Source organism: Phaseolus vulgaris, chromosome 3, assembly GCF_000499845.2.
Source record: "Phaseolus vulgaris cultivar G19833 chromosome 3, P. vulgaris v2.0, whole genome shotgun sequence".
NCBI classification, from domain to species: Eukaryota; Viridiplantae; Streptophyta; class Magnoliopsida; order Fabales; family Fabaceae; genus Phaseolus; species Phaseolus vulgaris.
The window spans coordinates 35,783,444-35,807,634 of record NC_023757.2 but is presented as its reverse complement, the minus strand read 5'-3'; the positions used below and the strand labels follow the sequence as shown (position 1 = coordinate 35,807,634).

Genomic DNA, 24,191 nt, shown 5'->3' with positions numbered 1-24,191 from the left:
TAAGTGGTGTCACATTTTAGAATAGACACATACCCCAACAGTTGACCAAATCTGACACCCTCCTCTCCACTTATATGTCACATAATATTGTCCTTTCCTATGTATCTTAATTGTAGGACACAAATAATCAATATTTCTAAATATACTTTCTAGGTAAGTTCTACGACACCTGCACTACAGTATCATAATCCTGTTCTTGGTATTTTATTTGTTATTTGTGCTGTTCCGAAAATTTCTTGGTTGTGTATTGTTCCATTATCAAATATCACTTTGTTCATTTGTTCTCAAAAGCCTTGCATGAGTGCCACCAATATAACTTTCCCCGATATTTTCTAATCTACTTAAGTCAATAATATTGGTAAAAGTGTTGTTCCACTTGATTATCATGCACACCATGTTTTCCATTTATAACATAACATGCTATTTTGCATTCAAAAGACAAGTTATACGTTATTGATAGATTCATCTTCCACCAACACATACACGACACTTTAACTTAGAAGTTATTTTGACAATGACTTAATTTGTAAAACTGAAAAATAAAATAAAAAATAGCAGTTGAAACTAAAATATATTTGGCACTGTTTTTTTATTTTAATTTATTTTTAACGGAAAACTTTGATAGTGATTTAAACGTTTTCAAAGCATATACAACTATTAAGGCAGTAGTTCAAAATCTAATCAGCAGAAAAAAATTAAGTGATGTATTTTATTAATAAAAATTGACATATATTTATATAATTTTTTATCATTCTTTTACCTTACACTCAATTATAAGGAAAGAAAAAGTCCCCTATGGACCATTTGGTTTTAAAAAAATATTTTCTGTTTTGTTTTTTTTTGTTGTATAAAATTATATCAAAAGGTGAAAACAATAAGTGGGGTTAATATAAAATAGAATATTTTGTGGAGTATTGGAATGAAATGATGGAGGGTATGAAAGTGTTAGTTGAAGTAGACATAATAAAAAAATGGGAAAAACTGGTTAGCAATGAAGCAGTAACAGTGCTGTTAAACCAACCCAGTCACTCCGGTCCGATTTAACAGTTTACCTAACAATTTTATACAGGGTTAGTTGAACTCATTTTTTTAGTCTAACCATGAGGTCACTTTAACTAACTTTAAACCAATTTAAAAGAAAAAAATTAAATTAAAAATTAAAAATATACTTTTAAATAAGTTATATTATTAATTTTAGGTATAATATTTTGATATAAATAAATAAATTATAATGCAGGTAAGTATTTTAACAAATATTACTTCAATTTTAATATTTAAAAATATAATTATTTTCTAAAATAAATCAGTCCATAAACTTATGAATCAATCTAGAACAAATCAAATTTAAATTGACGGTTAAATAAATTGATTAAAAGTACTTGATTCAATTTACTTTACAATTTTTATGAGGAATTTGTTGACCAAATCTGTTTTGACAATACCCAATCCCAAAACATCGAGCATAATTTATTTATTTTGACAGCTGTAGAGAATTGAAACAGCGATACCGCAATACCAAAACACTGAATATAATGTGCAGATAGTTTGAAACTAGGTCCAGAAAATACATTGGTTTGAGAAGAAATGAATTAAATTATTTTAATTATATAGTTTATTATCAATTAATAATATATGTTTCAATTTCATAAATCATAATCTAATTTAATTCAAATAGCTATAGGGACAATTTATTTTTATACTATTTAATTTAATTTATTATCATTTAGTTGAATTTAAATAGTATGGATTTATTTGAATAGGTATATTTTTGAAGAGTATTATAGGTAAGCAAGAGATATTGTAGAAAAAGAGGAGGAAGCTAAACTCCAAATTAATGTGGGATTCGTGACATCATTAAAAAAGCTGGATACAGATGGCAGCCAAGTCATGCCATAAACCCCTCATAAAGTGTTAGATTTTGCATTTGAAACAATCAATTCATGTCCAAATACATAGTTTTTAATCTATTATAAAATAAAATTTAATGAGTAAATAAGTTTTCTTTTTTAAGGTTTCACTATATTGAATTTTTTTCCGGGAGACTCTCACTTAATTTGGGATATATGAATCATAATCAGTTTCAAGGTAGTGACCATTCATGTATAAAATCATCTCCAACTCAATTTGGATGCATTAGATTTATGGATTTTTGTCCTTATACATTATTCACTCTTTACTTATCTTCACACTTCACTCTTTCCTCAAATGTAAGTTTTAAAAGTATATGAATGGATTTAAATTCTGATTTGTTTTGGGTATAGTGATAAAAAAAATCTGTGTGAAAAATGATATTCAAATTTAACTCGTTTCGTCATTGATCTCTAGAGAGATCGAGTTTCGATCATAGGGAACCTCGTTTAATCTTAACTATATTTGTAGAATAACAATCTGTCTCACTCAATCTTTACTACGTGAAAAAAAAAAAAACAACTCACTAATATCGAAATTATAAGAAAAACCCTTAACAACCCCCAAATTATAATCCATCTATTTTATTGTTAAGGAAAATTTTCATATTTCATTCAAGATTTAAATCATCTAGAAAAGCAACCTCATTAAAAAATAAAAAGAGATGTAATTTTATTTTGTTTTAGTTTAAGGGAAAAGTTAATCACTCTATAACCTTTAAGCCAAAACAAATTCATACACCTTAAATCCTCTAAACCTCATAATCATCTTCTTTAAATATCTATGTTGAGATATACATTTCAGGATCAGTTGTTGAAGTGTTTTTGTAACATAATCTAAGAGATTATAAATGGAAGACATTTTTCTCTTGTTCATCTACTCAATGGAAGACATTTTTCTCCATACTTAATCTACTCAATGTAAGACTTTTTACTATACTTAGTGATTTTTACTCCTTACTTGAATCACTCACACAGATTATATATAGTTTTTATTTTGATCAAATATACAAAAAATATTTTTTAATGGCTAAAAAGGCTAACCAGTAATGGAATAATCTCCCCGAAAAAGAAAGACTACTAAATCAAAATACTGATTTTTTAGATTAACACACTGACAAAAAAGTTAGGAGAATAATATGGTGATACAATTTAATCATTAGAGAATTAATTGAATAACTTATTTTTAAGAATTAATATTTAACAGGAGATCACGTGTATTTTCCATGAAAATATATTGGCAAGTAAAATTAGTAAGTGAGAAAGTATTTTTTGTAGTATTTGCGAACTAATAAAAACACGTATAACTCTAGAAAAGAAAAATTAAAGTTTTTTCTCTCTAAGAATTAATGATAAATAACGATTTTCATCATGAGGATATGTCTTCAATCCTAATTATGCAAATTTAGTATTGCAGAGCATTTAAAGTTTAAATTAAACTTGGAAAAAAATATTATGCTACAACTTCATTTGCTTGTTTAATTGATATTATAAAAAATCACTTGATATATACAAATTATTAGACATCAAGAATATTTATGTTTTTTTTTATGAATAAGAAAGAATTAATAAATAGAATTATTTTTGGGTAATCAATTCTTATACAAATCAAGAAAATAAAGCACATTTCTTAACAACCCATCCCAATAAATCTGGAAAAGCCACCACCTAACAAAAAAAATCAAAACACTAACACAAGTTACCACAACTTAAATCAACATAATCAACATTTCAAACAAACAAAACAAAGATCACCAAAACGTAAAATTCATCCCAATTTCATAGATCGTCAAAACACAACTCAACCAAAATGCTAAAAAAAGATAAAAACCTGTCAACCTAAACTAGAAGCATACAACTTAATTCGAATTCAGACAAATCAAGAGAGCAAAACACCAGATAAAGAGAAGCAAACAAATGAAACTTTAGAAATAACCCAAGATCAAACCTTCAATTGGGTTAAAGAGAAGATTTTTGAATGATCCACCACTTCGCCATTGAAGATGACCTTATTCATATGACTCCAAATCTTTTTAACCACAGACCCAGTCAGAGTCACTAAAACCACAAAGGTGAAGTGAACTAGTGTGAGAAAAATATAGTCCTTCACCAGGGGTGCCTTTGAGGTAACGCAAAAGACGGGAGACAGCTTGCTGATGATGAGTTGTGGGTGCAAATATGAATTGGCTTAAATTGTGGACAGCGAAGGCGATGTCTGGTCGCGTGTTGGTTAAGTAAATTAGACGTCCAATGAGTCTTCTATACTGGGAAGTGGCATCAGCATCGAGAGGTGAGCCTTGGTCGGGAGAGAGACGGGAGGTGTGAGTCATAGGAGTGGCCACAGGTGCAGAGTCAAGCATGTCAGTTTCTTGAAGGAGATCAAGAGTATACTTGCGTTGACTTAAATGAAGACCAGTACTATTGCGAGCAATTTCCAGTCCCAAAAAGTAAGTGAGATTACCTAAATTTTTTTATCTTGAAGTGATGGTAAAGGGATGCAGTAATTGTATTGATTTCCTCCGTGTCATCACCAGTTAAGACCAAGTCATCAACATAAACAAGAATAACAGTGAGTTTATCATTATTATATTTAAGAAAAAGAGAGTGGTCAACAACAGAGATAGAGTACTTATTTGATAAAAGAAAAGTAGAAAGTTTTGCGTACCATTGACGACCAACTTGACGAAGACCATACAAAGACCGTTGAAGCTTGCAGACATGCTGGGGAGAAGGAAGAGAGAGGCCAGGTGGGGGGTCATGTATACCTCTTCATGGAGATCACCGTGAAGAAAGGCATTATTGACATCAAGTTGTTTTAAAACCCAATTTTTGGTAGTGGCAACAGCAAGGAGAGGAGAAGGCGAACGGTAGTGAGTTTAGCAACAGGTGCAAAAGTGTCTAAGAAATCAAGTCCTTCAACTTGGGTGAACCCTTTGGCAACAACTCTAGCTTTGTGGCGCTCAACAGTGCCATCAGAATGATATTTGATTTTATATACCCATTTACAACCAATAGTTTTCTTTCCTGGAGGGAGAGGGTAAGTTGCCAAGTATTGTTAGCAGCAAGAGCTTGAAGCTCAACTTGCATGGCAGATTGCCAAGAAGCATGTTTGGAGGCTTCGGTATAGGTGCGAGGTTCAGGATGAGAATTGATAGAGGAAATAATATTTCTAAAATTAGAAGATAAGGAATTGTAAGACAAGTAATTATGAATAGGATATCTACTACTTACAGTGTTGGTTGCTGTGTGGAAATCAACAAGATAGGCAGGTTGTGGGTGAGGACGAGTTGATCTTCTTGGAAATTGGGGTGAGGTGCTTCCTGGAGGTGCAGGAGGTGATGATGCTGGTGGAGGTGCAGTGTTGGATGCAGGAGCAGAGACATTATTTGCTGGAAGATCAAAGCATAATAAGGCTGGTGGAGGGGCAGTATTGGGTGCAGGAGTAGAGGCACACGGCTCGGCAAGAGATGCAGGAGTAGAGGCACACGGCTCGGCAGGAGGTGCAGTATCAGAAAAAAAAATCAAGAGCAGAATTATATGCGTTAGAAATAGGGAGAGATAAAGTGTTGGGGTCCCTAGGCAAGCCACCATCCAATTTATATGGAAAATGGGTTTCATGAAAGATTACATGTCTTGATATCTCTATGCGATGAAACTTTAAATTTAAGACAATATAACCTTTTGTATTTTGCGGAAAACCAAGAAAAATACCTTTGATAGATCTATCATCTAATTTCTTCCGATGTGCAGTAATGGTACTAGCATAACATAGGCAACCAAACACTTTTAAAAAAGAAATGTCATACGGTTTTCCAAACAATTGTTCATGAGGAGTGATGTTATTAAGTAATGGAGTAGGAATAGAATTTATTAAGAAAACAGCATGATTTACAGCAAATTCCCAAAAAATAGGAGGAAGATTTGCTTGAAAAAGTAAGGCCCTGGTTACATTTAGTATGTGTTGATGTTTACGTTCCACAATGCCATTTTGTTGTGGTGTTTCAACACAAGATGTTTGATGTATAATTCCCTTTGAAGCATAAAAACTGGACATAGCAAACTCAACACCATTGTCAGTACGAATTGTTTTGATATTAGTTTGGAAATGATTTTGAACAAAAACAGTGAAGTTAATGATGTGCGAACACACTTCAGATTTATTATGCAACAAAATAACCCAAGTATAACGCGAGTAATCATCAACAATAGTTAAGAAATAACGAAAACCTTGCATAGAAGTTATGGAACAGGGTTCCCCAAATATCAAAGTGTACAAGATCAAAAATAGCAGAGGTAGCAGTAGTACTTAAAGTGAAAGGAAGTTTCTTCTGTTTTGCACGACTACAAGTGTCACATACATGATGAGTATCAATAGTAATAAAAGGGTATTGTTTACGTAAGACATGTAATCTTTCATGTGAAGGGTGCCCCAGTCTATAGTGCCACAGTGTTTTGTCCGTGATATTACAATTAATAAGAGGAGCAAAGTTATGTGGTTTAGAGCGACTAGAAGCAGGCAAGGTAGTGACAAGGTACAAGCCACCAGTGGCTTCAACTGTACCAATCCTCTCTTGGGTGAGATTGTCCTGTATAATGCAGTGAGTTAAAGTGCATTTAAGTTGGTGTGTGAGTTTAGAAACAGATATTAAGTTTAATTGAAAATGAGGCACATATAACACATCAGACAAATAAAACTTGGCCGAAAAGTGTACTAAACCAGAATATGTGGCATAAACAGTTTGACCATTTGGGAGACTAATTAAGACAGGTTTGATTTTAGTCCAAGTAGTAAAAGCGCTCAAATTGTGGCAAACATGATCAGTGACACCAGAATCAACAAGCCAAGATTCTTTTATACCAGATAGTGAAGAGAAAAACTTACCCGTTGAAGATTGCTCGGTATTGGTGAAGGTTCCGACTTGATTAATTTGAGCGTGAGGGACAGGATCCTCAAGGTTTTGCTGACGCAAAATGTTGGTCATGAATTGACACCATTGTGATGTAAGTTGAATCCCCTTTACATCCTGTTCTTTAGAAAAAGACTCAGAAGAAGAGTTAGTAAACATATTGTTGGCTTGGGATGTCCTATTGATGGATTTGTAGCCAGGAGGAAACCCATGCTTTTTATAACAGGTGTCGACAGTGTGGCCAAGACGATTACAAAAAGTGCAATTTTTTCTAGTAGAAGAAAACTTTGAGGTTTAACATCACCAGAAGGAAAACCCACTTTTCGAAAACAAACAGCTTCAGTATGACCGTATTTACCACAAAAATTGCATGTAGTAGTGCGACTACTGTTAAGACTGTGAAGACTAGGGGCAGGAACAACAGTGGATAATTGTCTCTCTTGTTGAACAACCAAGGAAATTTTTTTGGATATGGCAGGAATGAGATCCATGAGCAAAACATGAGAACAAATATTTTTATACTGATCATTTAATCCTCTTAAAAATTGCATAGCACGATCCTCACATTTTCTTTTATTTATAATAGAAATGATAGAACAAGAACATTTTACTGGGCATGTGCACACATGATTAGGTCTAAAATTCTCTAATTCGTCCCAAATAATACGCAATTTTGTAAAATACTCTGTGACAGACATATCCCCTGGTTTAAAGAAATAGCTTCAAATTGCAAATCAGAAATGCGAGATAAATCCCCTTGTGAATATCTAACTTTTAAATCATTCCAGATGTCAAAGGCTATGTCCATCCAAACAATGCTTTACCTAATAGGGATTGAAACAGAGTGTACTAACCAAGAGACAACCATGTTGTTACAGCGTGTCCAAGACGAGAAAGTGGGATCATCCCTTTGTGGGCACGGGTGTGAGCCAAGTATGAACTCCACTTTGTTCTTGGCACTAAGAGCAGTGATGAAGGACCGACTCCACTAGTTTCTTGAATCAAGAACAGGCGACACCAACGAAGCTGCGGGATTCTCGCTTGGGTGTAAGTATAGGAAATTGTTCTAAAAGGGGCATCAGTGTAGGGTTTCCATTTGAAGAGGAAGCCGGTGTGGGATTTGCATTAGCCATCGCCTACAAGGATTTAAAGAAAGAAAAAAAAAACAAGAAAAAAATAACCAAGAACAGCAAAGAGGGAAATAAATATCAGAGAGAAGCGCAGCAGAGCTCTTCATTCGAAGAGACCATATTACAGTAAATGAAGATGATGAATATTCCTTGCCTGATGTGATGCTATAGTGTACGTAATTGTACGTAATCGTAATGAAAAAAAGGTTTTGATAAACCTACTTGTAGAGAAAACTAAATATAAAATAAATTTTTATTCACTTGTACATTAAAGAGTAAAATACATGGTGTATATATAAGAGAAAGATTAAGACCTAACTAAAATAGAAAAGGAAAGTTGGGCCAAAGAAACAAAGCCCAATAATTTACAATAGAAAATTAAATATTGTAACAACACACTCTCCAAAACTAAGTTGATAGATTCAGGTGCATTACAAATAGAAAACTAAATGAAATCTGAAAATGGATCAATAGGAGCAAGTGACAACAACCCTAACTACGAGAAACACTGATTCTAAATTAACCATGTTATTTTACAACAAAAAAAAAATATTAGTAAACTTCTCTTTTAACTTGCACAAACAACAAAAAAAAGCTTTCGACCACTACCCACATAGTCAAATTTAGAACATAATTTAAAGCAACTGATATTAAGAAGTAAAGATTACTGGAATATTTTTTTTCTCTTAATAAAATCTTATTTTATATAGTTTAGGAATAAAGCATTTTAATAACATACTTAAATATCCTAATTATCTTCTATCTAGAAATATAAAAAATAGTAGTTGTCCACACTTGTACAATTCTAATTTTACCAAACTAACAATTGCTATATTTTCTTTCTCTCGGTCTCATAGATCATGTTATGAATGTAGCACCATGATATTTGTTGGGGCTTGATATTTAAGATGTAATCTTTGTTTTTTAGGTTTGTGTTTGCTTAATAAAAAATAAAGTTTTAAAACGAAAATATGGGATTATTTTTTGTAAATCAAGAGAGTGATATATAAGATTTATAAAATAAATATTCAATTTATAATTTTTGAAACTATTAATTAAAAACATTTCTTAGTATAACAATAAAGTAGATGAAATAGCCATTTTATTTTAGTGTGGATCTACTCCTGACAGTGGTCAAAAGAACATGAACTTCACCCGATAAGAATCGTAAAGAAGAAAAGGTAGAGCCGCGAAAATCTGGACCATAACGGTCTCAAACTTCGGAAATATGCGGTGATTCACCTCTGCTTACAACTTTCAAGTATCAAATGATTTATCCCAAGCACAGAAAAACCATATGGTTCTATTTTATTGTATGATAATTAGTTGAAAAGTGAAAATTAAGATCAACATTTGGCTGAAATCACGTTGAATCGATGGTATAAGATTTAGTCAAATTTTGTTGAGAAACTGTTCATAATCTTTCATGCGGGGCCTTCGACACACTTCTTCACGTCGAGAGTGACAGCTCGTGTATGGAATAACATCTCGATAGTGTGTAATAAATCCAATAAACACTCGTTAGGATAGACTCAAAATGACTCTAATACATATTATAAAGTGGACTTTAAACATAAATCAAACTCATAAAACCGGTTCATGAAATAAAATTTGACCCATTTATATATAATTATGAATTGTCCTGATGCGGATATCCAACAGGTAGAGAAGATGTTTTAGTTTAACAACTTTGAAGAAAGGGAATGTTGTCAACACTCACAACACAACACCCTCTAATTTCATGCTTCGGTTTCGGTCTCTCCAGGTTTGCCAATTTATCTTCAGTTGCGTTAATTGTCAGAGGTGCAAACAGATGCACGCTACTGCATCTTGCTTACTGAGCCAATTTTATTATCATCTTATTTTTCCAATGGTTGATGCAAAATAACAGAGATAAATCAAAGGAGTGCTTCGAGGTAGTTGCAGCATTTACAAAGATCAAAGAGAAAGAAATCAGCGAGGTGTGAAGAAACAGAGGAGAGGTGAAGCACGGTGTGAGAGAAAGAGAGGAAGAGAATTTCATTAATCTGAAGTTGTGAATACAGAAAACCCTAAAAAGGGTTTATATACAAGCGGTGCAAAAAGAAAAGGGGGTGCACTATATGAAACAGAAAAACAGAAAAAGGAAAGCCCAGAAAGCCCAACCCAACTGGCCTAAAGTTTTAACAGCCCCCCTCAAGCTAGGAGTAGATGTTCTGCATTCCTAGCTTGGAAAAATGTATATTGAATTGGGCTGCAGGTAGAGGCTTGGTGAAGAAGTCAGCCGCTTGCAGGGATGAAGAGATTGGAAGTAGTTTGAGTAGGCCTGCATTGAGCTTTTCCCTGACAACATGACAGTCGATCTCTATGTGCTTGGTGCGCTCATGGAAGACTTGATTATTTGCAATCTGGATGGCAGCTTGATTGTCACAGTAGAGAAGGGCTGGTTGCAGGTGTTGGATGCGTAAATCTTGTAGCAAATACATTATCCATTGAATTTCACAGGTGGTTGCAGCAAGAGCACGATATTCTGCCTCAGATGAGCTCCTGGATATGGTTTGTTGTTTCTTGGACTTCCAAGAGATAAGTGACTCCCCCAAATACACAGAAAAACTAGTTATGGACTTGCGGGTTTCAGGGCATGTAGCCCAATCAGAATCACTATATGCTTTTAATTGAATAAGAGACTGACTGTGTAAGAAGATACCTGTGCCAGGAGTTCTTTTGAGATAACGAAGGATGCGCATTGCTGCTTGGTGATGTTCACTAGTTGGGTGTGAGACAAACTGGCTGAGATAATTGATAGAGAATGAAATATCAGGTCGTGTGTTGGTCAGATAAATAAGGCGTCCAATCAAACGTCTATATGCAGTGGATTCTGCATCACCAAGAGGGGTGCCTTTTGTGGTTGAGAGCTTGATAGTGTGTAACATTGGTGTAGGTGCAGGGGCACATCCCAACATACCAGTATCTTTGAGCAGATCCAAGACATATTTGCGCTGGCTTAAGTGGATACCAGTGGCATTGCGAGCAATTTCAATTCCTAAAAAATAAGTCAGATCACCAAGGTTTTTAATGTGAAAGAAATTGTGTAACATACTGGTTATAGCAGATATCTCCATAGGGTCATTCCCAGTGAGAACAATGTCATCCACATAGACCAAGAGTGCCGTGGTGTGTTTGCCATCATGTTTCAAAAATAAAGAGTGGTCAGCAGTGGAAATTTTATAATTGTGTGACAATAGGAAATTTGAGAGTTTGGCATACCATTGTCTACCTGCTTGTTTTAGACCATAGAGTGACTTTCTTAGGCGGCAGACCAGGTTGGGGGAAGAAGTGTGAAAGCCTTGGGGCAGTTGCATGTAAACTTCTTCATCTAAGTCCCCATGTAGGAAAGCATTGTTCACATCAAGTTGTTTGAGTGTCCAGTTCTGGGCTGCAGCTAGAGCTAGAAGTAGACGTAGTGTAGTCAACTTTGCTACAGGAGCAAAGGTGTCTAAGAAGTCCAGTCCTTCAATTTGATTGTAGCCTTTTGCTACCAACCGGGCTTTATAACGCTCAATGGAACCATCTGCGTGATGCTTGATCTTGTAAACCCATCTACACCCAATTGCTGATTTACCGATAGGGAGAGTAGTCAGGGACCATGTCCCATTATCTTGAAGTGCTTTCAGTTCTTCCTTCATAGCACGGATCCAAAGAGGGTGTTGGACAGCTTCCTCATAGTTGTGAGGTTCCTCAGCAAAAGATATTGACAGAATTGTATTTTTGAAAGACTTTGATAGAGAATTATAATTTAAAAAGGAATGGATTGAGTGTTTGGTACTTACAACACTGTTGTTGATGTTTGGTACATCAAAGTCTTGAAGATAAATAGGGGGTCTTCTGCTGCGGGTAGATCTTCTAGGAGATGTTGTTGCTGTCTCATTTTGCTCTATTTGCTCATTTTGCTCAAAAATAGCGTCAGTCTCAAAAACATCATTAGTAGTATTGTCAATAACATTTTCAGTTTGCATATGAATATCATCATGAGTCTGGGCATAGTGTTGAGGAATAGGTAAAGAAAGACTATTTGAGTCATTATTTTGAATATGATTTGAATGATAGGGAAAAGAGTTCTCATAAAAAATAACATTTCTTGACAAATCTATCTTGTGATTTTTAAGGTTTAAAAACAAAAACCCTTTTGTGTTTGGTTTGAAACCAAGGAAGACGCCTGGAGCAGCACGACTGTCCAGTTTTTTTCTGTGAGCAATAATAGTTGAAGAATAACATAGACATCCAAAAACACGAAGGGAAGAAATGTCACAAAGCTTTTTATGCAGTTTCTCATAAGGCGTAGCGTTATTAAGCAGCGGAGTAGGCATACAATTAATAAGAAAAGTAGCATGTTGTACAGCAAAACACCAAAAAACAGCAGGAAGATTGGATTGAAAAAGCAAGGCACGTGTGACATTTAAGAGGTGTTGATGTTTTCTTTCAACAATACCATTTTGCTCAGGTGTTTCAATACAAGTGGTTTGATGTATAATACCTTTTAAAGCAAAGAAATCATGCATAGAGAATTCAGCACCATTATCAGTTCGAATGATTTTGACCTTAGTAGAAAAATGGTTTTCAGTGTAAGCAATAAATTTAACAACACTAGCCCTGACTTCAGATTTGTTGTGCATGGGAAAAACCCAAGTATATCTAGTAAAATTATCAACTATGGTAAGAAAAAACTTATAACCAAGCATGGAAACAACAGAACAGGGTCCCCAGATATCAATGTGCAGTAATTCAAAAGGTTGAACAGTTTTAGTATTGCTAGGAAAGAAAGGAAGTTTCTTTTGTTTGGCTTGGTGACAAGTATCACAAACATAGTTCTTATCAATATGCATATTAGGATAGTATGTTTGTATAATTTTTAACCTTTCATCCGAGGGGTGACCCATTCGGAGGTGCCAAATGTTGCTTGGTTCTGTAGTGCAATTCATAATCCTGCCATCAGCTTTATTGAAGACGTATAGTCCAGCTACAAGATCAACTGTACCAATCTTGTCTTTGGTTCTGGAATTCTGTATTAGACACTCAGTGGAAGAGAAAATAAGCTCACATTTAAGTGATGCAGTTAATTGATAAATAGATATTAAGTTAAAAGAAAAATCTGGTACATACAAAACATTTTCAAGAATGAGATTTTTATTAAAGAAAACTGTGCCAGAACAGGAAGAAATAACAGAATTTCCATTGGGAAGCCTAATGGTAATGGGTTTGATATTTTTATATGATGTAAAATTTGATAAAGAGAAACAAACGTGATCAGTCGCACCAGAATCCAGAATCCAAGTATATTCATTAAAATTGGAATTTTTGAGTTTCTGGATATTACCTGTGACAGCCGAATTCTGACCTTGATGATCAGCAGAGAGGGAACCAACCTGGTTGACTTGGACTTGATTGTTGGAATTGTTAGCATTTTTCAGAAGTTCCGAAAGAATTTGATATTGATGCTGAGTGATGCGAAACTCTCCTCCATTATTCTGCTTGCTTTGGTCTTGATTTCCAAAATTTTCTTCTTGAATGGTAGTGGAGACGTTGTTGGACTGAGAAGACTTACCATATTGAAACCTATACCCGGGAGGGTATCCATGTTTCTTGTAACAGACATCAACGGTATGACCAACTTTGTTGCAGTAAGTACAGACCTTTTTATTACTACCAAACTTTGGGCCTCTGTTATCTTGGTTAGGAAAACCATTTTTCTTAAAACAGACACTCTCAGTGTGACCCAACTTACCACAAAAAGTACAGGAAATGGTATTGGAACTGGTGTGGTTAACGAAGGTAACAGGGGTAACATTTTTTACATTAGCTATAAGAACACTGTTATTAAACTGGCGTTCTTGTTGGATAACAAGAGAAAAATTTTTGGTAATAGCAGGGACAGGTTCCATGAGCAAAATATGAGCTTTTACATTGTTGTATTGGTCATTAAGGCCGCGTAAAAATTGCATTGCCTGATCCTCTCTTTTTCTTTGGGTAATGACAGAAGGCTTAGTACAAGAACATATAGGATCAGGCCTAAAGTTATCTAATTCATCCCAAATGATCCTGAGTTTAGTGAAGTAATCGGTAACAGAAAGGTCACCTTGATTGAGTGAGGACGCTTCCATTTGAAGATCAGAAATACGGGATAAATCGCCTTGTGAGAAGCGGGCCTTGAGATCATTCCATACGTCCAGTGCCTTGTCCATCCATATGATGCTTTGACGTATATGAACAGAGACTGAGTGTACAAGCCAAGACGCCACCATGTTGTTGCATCTTGTCCAGGATGAGAAAGACGAATCGGTTTCAGAAGGTCGGGGAGCAGCGCCATTAACAAACTCGACTTTATTCTTTGCGCTCAAAGCCGTGAGAACCGAGCGACTCCAAGAGTGGTAATTTGTGGAATCAAGAACGGGTGACACAAGGGGTGTGGCAGGATTTTCACTGGGATGTAGGTATAAGAAGCTATGAATAGAACTCTCGCCTTGTAAGGAATTCTTGCCCTGATTGGAACTAGGGCTTTCGCTCCCTTCACTATTCTCGTCAGCCATTTGCGTGCAAAAAGAACACGAACTGTAGAAATAAAACAATCGTTAGAGAGAATCAAGAAGATACAAAACAGGATGAATGCACAAAAAGTAAAGAAAAGAAAGGAAAGTAATCTTGAGAGAACGAAGACAGAGTGCGCGCAGCAGAGCTCTTCTCAAAGAAGAGCTCTGATACCATAACAGAGATAAATCAAAGGAGTGTTTCGAGGTAGTTGCAGCATTTACAAAGATCAAAGAGAAAGAAATCAGCGAGGTGTGAAGAAACAGAGGAGAGGTGAAGCACGGTGTGAGAGAAAGAGAGGAAGAGAATTTCATTAATCTGAAGTTGTGAATACAAAAAACCCTAAAAAGGGTTTATATACAAGCGGTGAAAAAGAAAAGGGGGTGCACTATATGAAACAGAAAAACAGAAAAAGGAAAGCCCAGAAAGCCCAACCCAACTGACCTAAAGTTTTAACACAAAATCAAATAAATTTTCACTACAAGACCAAGTGAACTATAAATTATTATAGTTCTATGAAAGTATAAAAGGTATTAGTATTCAATCAATGTATAATAAAATAAGATTTTCATAAATTTTATTTGATAATGAAATTAAACTGCTTCTCTATATCAAGAGAAGTCCTTTCAGATGTCATCCTCTGATCTGCACTGGTAGTAAAACGACACCATTTTTTGTACCAGAGCTATTGAATAATAGAATATGGTCCTACCCAGTACACGAATTGCACCAAGGTATATATATACAACCCGTGTTGTTAACGTTTTAAAGAAAAAACATTTTCTTGTATTGCAGTAGTGTTACAAAAGAAAAGGTTGATATTAAGCATCAAATTCCTTTTGTTTTTTCAATTTGGACGTCACATAATTTCTCTTATTGTAGAAAGGGTGAAATTTTGATTTAGTTCCATGACTTTAACTTAATCGCGACTCAATTTCTCTATATACACATGCGTAATCGTATGTATTTTGTAGCATATCGAGGGTCAGAAAGTCAGAAGTAGCTGACGGATAGAAAATCTTCTAGAATTTAGATGCATGTCAGGGAATGAAATGAAACCAACCCCTCCCGCTGCTGACTAGGCAAGCCATAAAGATTACATGGAAAGTACCAGAAACTACATTAAAAAATTCTCAAGTTGTTGCACTTTGGATAATACCAAATCCTTAGAATAAACAATACCATTGCAAGACATGAACTCAGGTTTGGTTTGGTGGAACAAACCTAGGAAGTGGTAGCCTCTGCGCCGAATGTGTAAAATATAAAGAAGCACCACGTAATGGACCACTACAAACTATGATCATAGTGCTAATGAAACATACTGCTCTACAGCTGTTGAATTCCCACATCATCTCACCAACCAACTTTCACTATATTCAAACACATCACCAAGCTTCCCCAATCCCCAGAGACTACTATAAATTGGAGGAGGGAACGAATTTGCCTTCTCATCAGTTGTGCACTGAATGTCAACTCTGTCTTAAATACTATTCCATTAATCACAAGCTCTCCAATGGTTGTTTTCTTTTATGTTAAGGCAATGGTTGGGCTTGTCCTAGCCTTCCTAATCTCTGTGCCTTCCATGGTTGCCTATGCTGGCAACTTGTACCAAGATGTTGATGTCACTTGGGGAGATGGCAGAGGTAAGATTCTGAACAATGGTCAGCTTCTTACTCTGTCCCTTGACCATGCCTCTGGCTCTGGCTTTCAGTCCAAGAACCAGTATCTCTATGGGAAGTTTGACATGCAAATCAAACTTGTCCCTGGAAATTCCGCTGGCACAGTCACCGCTTATTACGTGAGTTCCATTAACCAATCTTATTTATCCTATTCAATAACTTTCCAAAATAGTGCCAGAAACTTGCTTAATACACCACACGCGCACACATATACTTCTATTGCATGTTCAGGTAGCTATTTGTAACTATTTCTAATGTATATAATTTCTGCATGATGCAGTTGAGTTCAGAAGGGTCATCTTGGGATGAGATAGACTTTGAGTTCTTGGGAAATCTGAGCGGGGATCCTTACATAGTTCATACTAATGTGTACACGCAAGGCAAGGGTAAGAGAGAGCAGCAATTCTATCTCTGGTTTGACCCAACTGCAGATTTTCACACCTATTCCTTTCTCTGGAATCCTGCACATGTTGTGTAAGTTCATAAAATCCAAAACATGCATACTAGTATATATAACCTGGCATGGAAATTGGAACATTCAATATTCAACTCAATTCAATTCTTTTACTTTTCAGATTCTATGTTGATGGTAGACCAATTAGGGAGTTCTCGAACTCGGAGGGTACGGGTCTTGAATACCCAAATAAGCAATCTATGAGGTTATATTCAAGTCTATGGAACGCTGATGATTGGGCAACAAGAGGAGGGCGTGTGAAGACAGATTGGAGCCAAGCCCCATTCACTGCATCGTTCAGGAACTTGAGAGTGAATGGATGCGTTTGGTCCAATGGGGCTTCTTCATGCAACTCCAGCTCTTCTGGTAAAACTTGGCTATCTCAAAAGCTTGATGCCACAAACCAGAAGATGCTAAAATGGGTGCAGAAGAACTACATGATTTACAATTACTGCACAGACATAAGACGATTCCCTCAGGGTCTCCCTCTGGAATGCACAGTTCGCACCGAGACATCATAAGAATACAATCACTGCTCTTGTATATGTGTGTGCATTTCTTTTTTTCCCACTATTCGACATAGCTTGTCTATGTCGTTCTTTCTGCAAATTTGAACTCAGGGCGTGTTATGTAATCATTTTTATTAAAATAGAAAAAATAAAGTGGGTATTGATTTGATTTTTAGCAATAAAAGAATTTTAGGGATATTGAAGCAGCAGACATGGACACATTTTTTCTGGGAGTTTGGATCAAAACTTAGACCACCTGAACCAACACTCGTCTCACTTTTAGTGTTAGTGAATCATGAGGCATGAATTATAAACACTTGTGCTCAATATTTTTTTAGAAGGCTAATATGAGAAGGAAAATATGTTGCATCAAGGAAAAAATGTAGATACCCTTCATGAATATCCGAAAGAATTCCAGAAAAAATTTGTATCTTCAATTTCAGTTTCATATTCTCCCTTGTGATCTATTAAAGTAAAAGCTTTCAGGCTTAGCAAAAAAAGAATAATTGTCAAGTAATCTTGATTCTTGTGTTAAGATTACTCTGTAGGCAATTGATCTCGTGTAGATACTGTATTGTTATAAGTTCTAAGTAGACTGAAACAACTACTTAATGTGTGTTGTTGTTCAACTAAATAAGTGTGTATAATTCTCTTAATGCTGTGTGTAGAATTCTGTGAATTTGCTTAGGAAGCAAGATTTTTTTTTATATGTTTCGGCTTATGTGTTTTGTTATTCTTGAATTTTTTTCTTCTCGTTTTTACAACTTTAATTTTGATAATATAGTCCAAATGAATTGAGTATGTTTATTTATTGACTCAATGTGTTAGATAGTTCAAATCTTTCGAGATAAATAACTGAGAGATTCAATATTAATATGCATAAGCAAATTATATAAGATACACTTACTCGACCTTAACGACATTAACCCCTGTTTGCTTCCATGAATGTGCTGTTTAAGAGGAAGGATGTGAGTGAATATCCATGGTTTGGATCAAGGGATGTGCAGGGAAGTGAAGGAGAGGATATACATGTGAACAGTAAATATCTTCTTCCCTCGAAATGAAGAGATGTAGAGGGAAAGCCATGTCAGCATCCCTTATTTTCAAATTTACCCTTATTTGAATGTATCACAATGTTTCATTTGAATGTATTAGTATTTTAAAAAATTTATTATACAATGTTTAAAATATATATATATATATAATATTTAAAATGAAGAAACAAATCATAATAAATTTTAAAGAAGTTTTTAAGTTTGTTTATTATTTTATAAAATATTATAAATCAGTGTAAAAAATATAGTTAAATAAAATCTTCCATTTATATATTAGTTATTAGAGTAGATCAGGTTATACCTATTTTTCAAGTTCTAATAAGATATTTTATTAAATGTGGTTGGATTTAGTTTTTTTTTAAGAAAAAAATATACTATATCTAATTAAAATTGAAAATATTACCTGGGTTGGATCATGATCATCACCAAAAGATTATACTAAACATTTTTCATTTTTTTATACTAAATATTTAATTTATTTAATACAAAAAAATCCCTAAAAACAATCCATCACTTAAAATAATTTTATTCTAACATAAATTATTTATTAGAAACTGAAAATATAATTAATATATTTTTACGTATTTTTACATAATTTATTAATAAAAACTACACTTTATTATAAATATTAGTTATTAAATAAATTTAACTAACACAAATATTTAATAAAACAAAATAATAATAATTAATTATTGAACTATACCGAATTATACTACTAATACGTTTTTATCCTTATTTTTTATTATAATTTTTTATGGAATCCTTTTCTATGGTTAATTAAGTTATATTTTTGTTACTATTATATTTTTTAGATTGTTTATTATGAGGTTTTTTAATATTAAAAAATAGTAATTTTTTATTTATATAAGATGTGATTTATTTTTTAATTTTATAGTATATGTTTAATATTTAAAAAAATGTTTAATATATTTCTATATATAGTATTTATGTTTATGAATTATAATTTATTTTATTATAATTTTTTATGAAATTTTTTTCTATTGTTAATTCCGTTATATTTTTGTTGTTGTGGTATTTTTTATTTTTTATTTCTAGAGAGTTTTTAATATTAAAAAATAATATCTTTTTATTTATATAAGATTTGATTTATTTTTCAATTTTATTACTTGAAGTTCTGTTTTTATTTAATTTGTTGAATACATATTTTTTTTCTAATTATAGTTTTTATATTATACATATTTACATTTAACATATATTTTTTTAATTATAATTTTTAAATCTACGAAATGTTTGAAAGTTTTTCATTTTTAAACAAAAACAACTCATTTTATTATTAAATTTTTTAATAGGCAAGGGTTAATCTGTAAAGTAACATTTCACACCTTTAAAAAAAATTAAAATTTCCTCGTAACCATCACATTACTCACAAACTCCCATAAACTTTCCTCACACATCTATCCTAACATACCTCAATCCAAACACTCTCACTTTCTTCACACTTTCCTCACATATCCTCACACATCCACTCTCTCAAATCCTCACACATCCCCTCCCTAATCCAAACAGAGCCTAAGGGCCTGTTTGCTTCAAGGGAAGTACTGTTTACGAGGACGGAAGTGCAGTGATATCCCCTATTTGGATCAAGTGATGTGCGCAGAAGTGTGAGGAAGGATATCCACATGAACAGGGAAAATCATATTCCTCTAATATGCAGAGATTGTTGTGAAAAGACACGTCAGCATTGGTGATTTTCCCAATTTACCCCAGATTTTGTTTTGACATGCTAAAGTGAAGGCAAAGGAAAAATAAACAAGACAAGAAAACAAATAAAAAAAATAAAGATACAATCATATTACAACACAAAAATATTAAGTATATTTATAATAAAAATATAATTATTAAATATAATTATAATAAAATATATAATCAATTATGAATAATATATAATTGATTATGTATATAATTTCTATAAATTATTTTTTAAATATTATTATTATTTATATATATATATATATATATATATATATTATTATTTAATTTTAAATAAATAAATATATTAATTAATTAATTTTTTTAAAATATAAGAATAAATTTATAATCTTAATATTTTATTAATTAAAAAAATTAAAATTTCAATCATACTGGTCACATCATTTACAAACTTATTATATTTATGAAAATTTTCTATGTTCAAAGAATGATAAGAAACTCATGTTTTTTTTAAATAATTAGAAATAATTCACAAAATTTTAATTAACTCAAATTCACAAAAAAATATTTCATATTTCATTATTCAAATATTTTTAAAGACAAGGATAAATTTGTAAACTTACATTTTACACTTTTAAAAAAAATCAAAATTTCCTCACAACCATTCCATGAATCACAAACTCCCATAAACTTTCCTCACACATCCACTCTAACATACTTCAATCCAAACAACCTCACTTTCTTCTCACTTTCTTCACACTTTCCTCTCACATCCTCACACATCCACTCCCTCAAATCCTCACACATCCACTTCCCAATCCAAACACACCCTAAGTGTAGAGCACACTTACTCAAATTATATAAAAAAAATCCAGATATCATAATTTTTTTTTTCATTTTAATTAATGTGAACTCAAATTCATGCTTTGAATCTATGAAAAAGCAATAAAAAATTTATTTTAGCTTTCAAATAGAGAGACGTATTATTTAAAGTTGTAAATAAACTAAACTATTTTACCATAAAAGAGAAGTTCTATTTTTTGGCCCATTGATTATTTTAGAAATTATAGTTTTGTTAATATTTTCTTATAAATAGAATCTCAATTATTTTATTATTATTTTGCTTGCTATTTTCCCCTTCAATCAAATTGATTAACGTTATGTTTATATATATTTCTGTTTTTTAATTCTATAGGGAAAAGTGACCTTTATTAATTTCTTTGAATTATACCCTATCACTACTTTACTCTGGCTTTTTCTTGAAAGAGTAAAAAATAAGTTTTGTAGAAGTGTCGGCAACAGATACTGGTTGACGAAGATGGTGAACGAAGGACCTCAGTCAGTGCTCTGTGGTTTAATTTTGGTGGGAGGATAGATATTTGAAGGGTTTATAATTATAACCCATATTTTTAAAACTAAACCAAATATTAAACCGGTTAAGATACCGATTTAAGGTTTAATGATTGTACTAAAATTGAACCGCTATTGGTTAATAAAATTATTTTAACAATTCAAAATATAAAAAAAGTATTGTTTTTAAAGTATTTTCAGAAAATTAAAATAAAATTTTATCCATAGATTCTTAACAAAAATAAAAATATATTCATTTTTTCGTTGACACTAATTTTGAACTTTATCATATTTTAATAGTAAACGGAATACTGAGTTTTCAAATGAACTAATCAAATCAGTTCTTTTGTCCAGTTCTAATAACCATGTTCTAACCAATGACATTGATGTTGGTTACAATAGTTAGTAAAGATTCAAAATCCCATCATGTTCTAACTAGTGATTTGATATTAGATACAAGATTAAGGTTTACAAATTTAACCTTTAATGTTAATGTTGTGGTGGTACTTCCATATAATTTAAGAATTGAGATAAAAAAAATATAAAATTATGATATGAATTCGAGTTTTAAAATAGATAATATTTTAAATATAGTAATTAGTGTTATTTTAATAAATTTTAAATTTCATATTTATTAATTAAATTTGTATACAAAATTTCATAAAGTTTCAAAATTATTTAGTTGGTATGTAAATATTTTTAATATATGATATTTGAAGTATTTCTATAAGAAAAAATGTTTCTGTACCGTCTCGTATCCGGGCGTTGACAAAGTCAAGGTCAAAGTCAACGTAAAGGTCAAAGTCAATGTAAGGCGTCGCCTAGGTGGAGGTGACGCCAAATACAGGCCTCGCCAAGAGAAAGCGTCGCCAAGGTAAGGCGTCGCCGAGATAGGGCGCCGCCCAACTGGGTGTCGCCAAGATGGAATGGCGCAAGGGCAAGGTGACTACAACGCTGCTCCCCGATACCCATGGGTAGGAAAGACCATGGAGGGGGCGACGCCGTGGGAAGGCCCCAAACCCTGGATAACCAGGGTTTAGTAATAAAGAGAAGAGAAAGGTGGCTTCAAGGCCATAGAAATAGCGCCAGTATAGAGCAACCTGCCTCGTGAAGTACCCCTGCCGTCCAGAAACGTCCTTGGGATAGATACGACCCAGGAGAGAGGTCACGCCCGGGGGCAGCCAGGCACAGGGCACGAGAGGAAGGTAGATACGCTCTCACAGTGAGTGACTAGAGGCTTGGGGGCATGAGTTGGCACCCAAAAAGTCACCCCTTGCGCAGTTGCACTCCCAGGTAAGAGGACTCACGCGAGGAAACACCCTCAGATAGGGTAACGGTGCTGTGAGGCCCTCCACGTGTACAGCAGCCAAGTCAGGATGGAAACGCCACGTTGCCAGGTGTGAGGTAATTAAGGTTATTTAACACATTTTCTGTTTCGAGCGTTTAAGGTACTGTAAATGCTCCCGCACGTTTCGAACGTCTTAAATGCGCTGAGCGTTTTATAATTAAATGCGCTTTAAGGCGCTTTGAAGACGGGAAGAGCTTAAATAGCGCCTTGAATGTTGGGAACGGGGTTTGAACTTTTGGCAAATTTTCTAGAGACACTCTAGTTGCTTGTTCGAGCCTTGAGGTTACGCACAAGGGACTAGGGAAAGATTGTTTGCCAGAACGAGAATATACACACAATACACAGTCCATTTTTAAGACCTTCAGAGTGCCAAACGCGGTGCTCAGAGACGGAGGTGCACAGTTTTGGTGTTTCTTGCTGGCTGACTTGAGCGTCGGAGTGCAAACGGCCGTTAGGGCGCCCTTTTGTCCTCTTTTTGCAGGAATCCACAGGTAACCAGTGGGAAGGAGTCCCTAGCTGACGATTGAGGTCGCGCACGAAGACGTCCCAGTCAACCGGACGGAACATTTGGTGCCCACAGTGAGGCCGATATAAAACATTGGTCCCATCGCAAGTTCGAAAGGTCTATCAAGTCACGATCGCATTTGAGGAAACAGTGAAGAATGGCCACCACTAGACGAGGTACCGCACGCGCTGCGGGAGAAGAAATGTCCATGCAGCAGGTCCTGGAGATAATGCGGGGGCTGCAGGATGATATGGCGGATTCGAAGATAGAGCAAGAGCGCATGCAGGCGGATCTTGACGCCTCGCATGTGAGAAACGACGAGCTCCGTCGCGTGAATGAGGAGTTGCGTCGGAGTCTGAGGAACAATCAGGTGCAGCGCGAGAACGAAGAGGTGGAGCATCTCACTCCACCAAGGGGGTTCTCTACTCCCTTCTCGCAGGAGATCCTGGACGCGCCGATCCCCAACACCTTCGCAGGACCTAAGGCGATTTTCACTAGGATGGAGGACCCCGAGGCGCATCTCACGGCATTCCACACACAAATGGTGTTAGTGGGCGGTTCTGACGCCGCAAGGTGCAAGCTCTTCATGAGTACTTTGACAGGAATGGCCATGGATTGGTTTATCAGCCTTCCTAGCGGCCATATCACCTCTTTCCAACAGCTGTCCCAGTTGTTTAGAGAGCAATACCTGGCGAACAGGGCCCCGCCGCCGGTATCTTACGATCTGTTTGATGTGAAGCAATACCAAGGAGAAAGTTTGAAGGAGTATATCAACCGGTTCGGGTCCCAGGTGGTGAAAGTGGGCACGACGGAGGAGCCCATGATTGTGTATGCCTTTAGGAAAGGCGTATGTCCTGGCCCTTTTTGCGAATCTATTATTCGCAACCGACCAAGGACTTTTGCTAAAATATGGTGTCGGGCGGTGGAGCATATCGCCTCTGGAGGAGAGGTGTGCGAGAAGCGCACCAGCGTAGTACCTTCGCGCCCGAGAGCGCAAATGCGGGCTCAGCCCGTCAGGGTCAATGAGACCACGACGGGGAGAAAAAAGCCAGAGGGAAGACGCCCCTATGAGACCAGGAAACCCCAGTCCAGGGGTCCAGCAGGAGGCGATCGCC

At 34.8% G+C, this 24,191-nt stretch overlaps 2 protein-coding genes across 2 annotated transcripts; one reads left to right on the top strand and one right to left on the bottom strand.

Moving 5' to 3' along the window:
* Positions 1–13,521: 13,521 nt before the first annotated feature.
* On the bottom strand, positions 13,522–14,507 carry LOC137805593 (uncharacterized). The gene is made up of 2 exons (XM_068605534.1): positions 13,614–14,507; positions 13,522–13,536 (listed from the first exon to the last, which is right to left on the bottom strand). Exons 1-2 carry the CDS (start codon positions 14,505–14,507, stop codon positions 13,522–13,524), a joined length of 909 nt encoding a protein of 302 aa, XP_068461635.1.
* A 1,045-nt stretch (positions 14,508–15,552) lies between these two features.
* Positions 15,553–17,314, top strand: LOC137807349 (probable xyloglucan endotransglucosylase/hydrolase protein 23). Its single transcript, XM_068607956.1, has 3 exons — positions 15,553–16,303; positions 16,465–16,658; positions 16,760–17,314. The coding sequence occupies exons 1-3, from the start codon at positions 16,019–16,021 to the stop codon at positions 17,157–17,159; spliced, it is 879 nt and encodes a 292-aa protein (XP_068464057.1). The 5' UTR covers positions 15,553–16,018; the 3' UTR covers positions 17,160–17,314.
* The last annotated feature ends 6,877 nt before the right edge of the window (positions 17,315–24,191 follow it).